The sequence below is a fragment of the Brachionichthys hirsutus genome, unplaced genomic scaffold, assembly GCF_040956055.1.
Source record: "Brachionichthys hirsutus isolate HB-005 unplaced genomic scaffold, CSIRO-AGI_Bhir_v1 contig_966, whole genome shotgun sequence".
NCBI classification, from domain to species: domain Eukaryota; kingdom Metazoa; phylum Chordata; class Actinopteri; order Lophiiformes; family Brachionichthyidae; genus Brachionichthys; species Brachionichthys hirsutus.
The window spans coordinates 33632-40336 of record NW_027180721.1 but is presented as its reverse complement, the minus strand read 5'-3'; the positions used below and the strand labels follow the sequence as shown (position 1 = coordinate 40336).

The window sequence follows — 6705 nt, the reverse complement described above, 5'->3', positions numbered from 1 at the left end:
GGAGACGGATCAATCAGACTGGGAATATTCACGGGATTGGAGACGGAGCAATGAGACTGGGAATATTCATGGGATTGGAGACGGAGCAATGAGACTGGGAATATTCATGGGATTGGAGACGGAGCAATCAGACTGGGAATATTAACGGGATTGGAGACGGAGCAATCGGACTGGGAATATTCATGGTATTGGAGACGGAGCAATGAGACTGGGAATATTCATGGGATTGGGGACGGAGCAATGAGACTGGGAATATTCATGGGATTGGAGATGGATCAATCAGACTGGGAATATTCACGGGATTGGAGACGGAGCAATGAGACTAGGAATATTCACGGGATTGGAGACGGATCAATCAGACTGGGAATATTCACGGGATTGGAGACGGAGCAATCGGACTGGGAATATTCATGGGATTGGAGACGGATCAATCAAACTGGGAATATTCACGGGATTGGAGACGGAGCAATGAGACTAGGAATATTCACGGGATTGGAGACAGAGCAATGAGACTGGGAATATTCACGGGATTGGAGACAGAGCAATGAGACTGGGAATATTCATGGGATTGGAGACGGATCAATCAAGCAAGAAACGTGGGAAATGTGGGATTTTATTGTAAAGCAGAATTTCTGTCTAAAGAAAGGAACCAGCAGGACGACTTCAGCCTTCGTCTCGTTAACAACACAGGAAGTGATTGTGATCCGTGATCAGACAGGAAGCACTGGGGGAGGGGCGGAGTCCAGGAGGAACAAAGACACGCCCGTTTACTCCGACACCTCCGGATGAATACAGTCTTAAAGATCCTGTTTGACGTCTCCAGAGAAGAGAGACGAGAACAATCCCCGAAATATGTAAATGACACCGTTTAGACTCTAATCAATAAGTATCGATCACTGGATCCTCGTCGCTGATGTCTTTGATCGGATCGGGTTCTGGTGAAGACCCGGTGGACTCCAGTTCAAACAGGACGATGTGGGGACACCGCTCCTTGTCCCAGAACTCTGCGGAGACAGAACCAACAGAACTGAGCAGAAACGCCACGAAGCCACACCCAAACCCGATCAGTCCACCTTAAATGTCCAGGTGGACTCATTGTCTTTGTCCAACAACCTCAGATCCCTTCAGGTGAAACCGCTTCACCTTTTGTTGGGGAAAAGACACCAAAGGACAAAGACTATCTTGTCTCACAAGTCTGACAGAGAATAATCTCCCCGTGTCAGAAGGTTCTTCTACACATAGTGTCCCACACGAAGACGCTCACTGCGTTCATTCTGTCCTTGTCCCAACGCCCTCCGGCTGGATGACGACCTCCGGCTGGATGTCCACCTCTGGCTGCAGTCTCTTCGTGAGCTCAGCGCTGTCCTCAGAAGGTGGATGAGGTTTACCTGGATAACAAAGACGCATCAGTCCACCGCTCACGGTTGCAGGTGAACGGATGCGAGTGGACTGAAGCTGAAACCACCTCCTGTTTGCTTCATCAGGTCAAAGTGTCCAATCAAAGCCAGGAGACAGAGACTGGTTCTGTCTGGGTCGCTCACCTGTCCACTGTCTGTACAGCTTGAATCTAACGGCAGCCGTGAGGACGAGAAGAACCACTGCAGTGATGACGATGACGATGATGATGATGGCGTTCACGTTAGTGGGTTCCTCTGGAGAGCAGAAAACAACAAGTCAGAGAACAACGTCCATGTCCCAACAGAACCGTCCTGCAGACGGACACCACCTGGTTGGTGGTCCTGCCGTCCTGTTCAGGTGGCTTCATGTCCACCTGTCCACAGGAGGACGGTCTGTGCTGCTTTCTGTCCTGATGTTGGTTCTAGTCTCAGGGAGACTCGTCCAATGTTCTAATGTTCTAGTGCAGGGGTGGGCAAACATTTTGACTCGCGGGCCACAATTTGACAGAGGGGCCGGACCGAGAACAGATGGACGAAGTATTTGTGTGAGCTAATATAAATGACACATGAAAGCTATTGCATTAAAGGATTTGGCCTTTTACAGGTAGCATTACAGGGATTAGGTCAAATGAATGAGGTTTAATTATAATACAATTTTATTTAATGATATAATTTGGGCAAGCTTGGCGGGCCGGATTAAAAAGACCAACGGGCTGCATATGGCCCCCGGGCCTGGGTTTGCCCATGCCTGTTCTAGTGTGTTCTAATGTTCTGACAGAGGTTTGACTTTAAAACTAGAAACTTCTTAAAACTGAAATGGATCCAGACTGAAACCGAAGCGCTGGAACGCTGCGTCCCTCTGCTGAGGCTGGACAGTCCCACAGCTCTGTGGACCTGTCCTCATGGAGAAACACAAGGTTCTGATAACATCCTGGTCCACATCAGGAATATGGGGAACGTTTTACATCCCAGCTTCTGGAGAAACGAAGGAACGTGGTGAAGAACACTGATTCCATAAAGGAGCGTTAGAATCAACGTGTCTTCCCACGGTACTGAAGGACTTCATGTTGGACCCGTGTCCCACCCTCCTAGCTTCACGTCAACATTCACTGGGTTCTGGATCATCCTGCTAACAAGCAGATACAGGTCCAACAGAACCTCCTCCGTGGTTCTGGATCATCCTGCTAACAGATCCAGGTCCAATCAGAAGCTCCTTCACGGTTCTGGATCATCCTGCTAACAGATCCAGGTCCAATCAGAACCTCCTCCGCTGAGGACATGAACTGACTTTACTGACATCGTCCTGCATGAATGAAAGCCCAGTGGACATCGGACCGCCACCACCAACAGAACTATCACTGATTCAAAGGCTTCCGTCTTCTGTGCAGGTACCGGGTTAGGGTTCTGGTACCATTGTCCGGGTCCCGGGTGGTTTATTGATTATCTGAACTCTAAAGTTACACAGAAAACAGCAAACGACAATAAAAGAAACAAAACTTCTGTCCATCTCTTCAAACCCATGATCTGGACCATCATAGAGACAGAAATGTGTCCCCACCTTCACCCCCTGATCCCAGTCTCACCCCAGTTGGTCCAGATCTTTCCTTTGTCCAGTCTGGTGACCAATTTGTCCTTCACACCGGAGAGCTGGAACACACAGTCGTACCTCCTCCAGTCTTCAGCCGCCGCCGATGAAAGGTCCAGGTCCACACTCATCTGGAAGGTTCCGTCATGGTTGGGGAGGATCTCTCCATGCTCCACCTCCTCATGAAGCTCCTCCCCACCCTTCCTCCAGAAGAGAGCGGCTCTGTCTGGGTAGAAACCTGTAGCGAAGCAGCTGACGGGAGAGGAAGGAGTCTTCTGGAGGAGAAACACTGAGGGGAGCTCTGGAGGAGGAGACAAAGACACGTTAGAGAGGGGAGCTCTGGAGGAGGAGACAAAGACACGTTAGAGAGGGGAGCTCTGGAGGAGGAGACAAAGACACGTTAGAGAGGGGAGCTCTGGAGGAGGAGACAAAGACACGTTAGAGAGGGGAGCTCTGGAGGAGGAGACAAAGACACATTAGAGAGGGGAGCTCTGGAGGAGGAGACAAAGACACGTTAGAGAGAGGAGCTCTGGAGGAGGAGACAAAGACACATTAGAGAGGAGAGATCTGGAGGAGGAGACAAAGACACGTTATAGAAGGGCGCTCTGGAGGAGACAAAGACACGTTAGAGAGGGGAGATCTGGAGAAGGAGACAAAGACATGTTATCGAAGGGAGCTCTGGAGGAGGAGACAAAGACACGTTAGAGAGGGGAGCTCTGGAGGAGGAGACAAAGACACGTTAGAGAGGGGAGCTCTGGAGGAGGAGACAAAGACACGTTAGAGAGAGGCGCTCTGGAGGAGGAGACAAAGACACGTTAGAGAGGGGAGCTCTGGAGGAGGAGACAAAGACACGTTAGAGAGAGGAGCTCTGGAGGAGGAGACAAAGACACGGTAGAGAGGGGAGCTCTGGAGGAGGAGACAAAGACACGTAAGAGAGGGGAGCTCTGGAGGAGGAGACAAAGACACGTTAGAGAGGGGAGCTCTGGAGGAGGAGACAAAGACACGTTAGAGAGAGGCGCTCTGGAGGAGGAGACAAAGACACGTTAGAGAGGGGAGCTCTGGAGGAGGAGACAAAGACACGTTAGAGAGAGGAGCTCTGGAGGAGGAGACAAAGACACGTTAGAGAGGGGAGCTCTGGAGGAGGAGACAAAGACACGTTAGAGAGAGGAGCTCTGGAGGAGGAGACAAAGACACGTTAGAGAGGGGAGCTCTGGAGGAGGAGACAAAGACACGTCATCAGGAGTCACTGTTGTCGCCAGAGACACTGAAACGACGCAAATAAACCTCAGAGGAGAGGAGGCGACAAAAGAAGGGAGGAGCAGAGGAGAAGAAGACTGAAGGAGAGAGGAGGACAGAGAGGTAAAGGACATAGTGTGTCTCTGTGTGTGGGTCAGAAACAGCAGAGGAACATGAAGGTTGTTGGTTTGAAACTCCACCAGGTGATGTGCTTCTACCTGTTCTCAGCAGAGAGCTCCTCCCATACTCCAGATACTTCCTCCCCCACTCAGGACACACCTGGGTGAGGTAATGCTTGTCATATTCCATCCCAGCTCTATCATGATCCCATCTGTGTTTGGTGATGACAGCCTGAGGACTGGGAGCGATCCATGTCTCCGTCTTCAGGTCCAGGACGATGAAGTCTTCTCCATTATAGCCATACTGCTCAAAACCAGTGACCTCTCCAGTCTCATCGTCCCACTCACAGCCGTACATCCGCTGGACAATGTGGACACCTGAGAGAGAGACAGACTCCAGTCATCGACCTGGTCCTCACTGGACCCAGCAGAACCAGCAGAACCAGCAGAACCAGCAGAACCAGTCTGTGTCCCGGAGCTTTAGAAACCCAGCAGTGATGCAAAAGGGTTCCTGCAGAGGTGTGTGTGTGTGTGTGTGTGTGTTTACTTCCTACAGCATGAACACAACATTTAATAAACACAAACAAACCTTCTGATTGGTTGAAGCGCTTCTTTAAAGTTTCCATGTCGACTTTGGACTGTTCTTGGTTCCCCACACTGTTCCTCGTCTCTTCGGTCCAGTACTCTGGATCCTCTGCTGTGACTTTGTCCATCCAGTCCTGTTTGGGTTCTGCTCTCTTGGTCTTACTGTCATAGTGAAACATCTGGACGTCATCGATCAAACCAACGGACACAAACTCCGGGAAGTTTGAGACTCCAGAAGACGCCGTCTCGAAATACTTCAAAGAGTGAGTCTCTGAAAGAAAAACCAGAATCACCATCTGAAGGTTGAACCTGTTTCCACCGGATGACATCACTTCCTGCTCTCCACTCACACTTTTGTGAAGAATATTTCTCATTAATATTGATACATTTAATATTTGAAGGACACGGTTCTATATATGAAAGAACGCCAGTCTAACACCAGTTATAACACCGGTTATAACACAAGTTATAATACCAGTTATAATACCAGTTATAATACCAGTTATAATACCAGTCTAACATCAGTTATAACACCGGTTATAACACAAGTTATAACACCAGTCAGCAGTTATAACAGCAGTTATAACCTCAGTTATAACAGCAGTTATAATATCCGTTGGATTCAGAGCGGATTCTGATCCTCTGACGTTCCAACATTCCCTCCATCATCAGCTGACGTCTCTTCCTTCTCGTCCTGGTTCTAACAGTTGGTTCTGTTCAGGTATCAACAGGAAGGTTCTCTGATTTGTTCTCTTTGAGTTCTGACACTTCCATTGTTGTTCTCCTCAGAACCTCCGCCGTCGTCTGAAGACGTGGACGTCCTGTTTCTGTGTCACGTCCAGAATGCTGAACAAATCCGTCCCCTGCTCATAGTTCGGTGTGGAAACCGTGCGGTCCAGTCCATGCTGGGTTCTGAGGCTGACACGGGTCAGAACCCATCCAAACGGATCAGGACATTTGTCAGCTGGAGAATAAAGCTGTCCACTCTCTGGTGGACAAACTCTATCATGAAGACGCAGCTTGGAAACCATCTCTAAACCGGTTTGTTGTTGGACCTCAGCAGAACCACCGACCGACACCAGCACACCTCCGTCATCAGGTCTGATGTCCGTCTGAGCCGGAGGTTCTGAACCCATCAAATTAAAGAGGACAAAGAAGGAAGAACTACCTCTGTCCTCCTGTCCCAGTTGGACCTGAAGTAAATGGACTTTACAGGAAGAACTTTAAGATGACGGGTCGGTACCGTTTGGACATTTCTAGACTCCTAACATGTCAGGAAGTACAACAACAGAACCGTCAACCCAGACAGCAGGATAGAAACTCACCTCCCACCGCCCCAGGTACACCTGTACCCAGAACCAGAACCAGAACCAGAACCGAGGTCTTCATCGTGAACTGTCCCATCTGCAGCTCAAACAACAGAACAGCCACAAGATTCTTTAAAGCTTCCAGTCCGACCATCAAGGGTGAAGTGAGGACAAAACCCGAGAGGAGCGGACTTCCCCGTCCGTCTGAGCCAATCAGAATTTAGTCTGAGCCAATCAGAATTTAGTCTGAGCGATGACGTCACTTGTTACTCGGCAGAACTGTCACAGGTTGGGAATCAAAAGCGAAAGTAGAATGGATCTTATTTTAAGCTGCGTCAGAGTCTTTGTTTGAGCGTCTCAGCAGGTTCTGAGTTCTGGACGCTGAAAACTTCTGGACCGACAGAAACGTGAGCCGCTGTTGATGTTTGATCCGGATGCTGCTCCGCTTTCTGCTCCACTTTCACTGCGCTCATGTT

At 49.5% G+C, this 6705-nt stretch overlaps 1 protein-coding gene across 1 annotated transcript; it reads right to left on the bottom strand.

Moving 5' to 3' along the window:
* Positions 1–602: 602 nt before the first annotated feature.
* Positions 603–6312, bottom strand: LOC137916551 (major histocompatibility complex class I-related gene protein-like). The gene is made up of 7 exons (XM_068759535.1): positions 6248–6312; positions 4927–5193; positions 4437–4715; positions 2981–3283; positions 1542–1652; positions 1265–1388; positions 603–1004 (listed from the first exon to the last, which is right to left on the bottom strand). Exons 1-6 carry the CDS (start codon positions 6309–6311, stop codon positions 1270–1272), a joined length of 1143 nt encoding a protein of 380 aa, XP_068615636.1. The 5' UTR covers position 6312; the 3' UTR covers positions 603–1004; positions 1265–1269.
* Between the last annotated feature and the right edge of the window lie 393 nt (positions 6313–6705).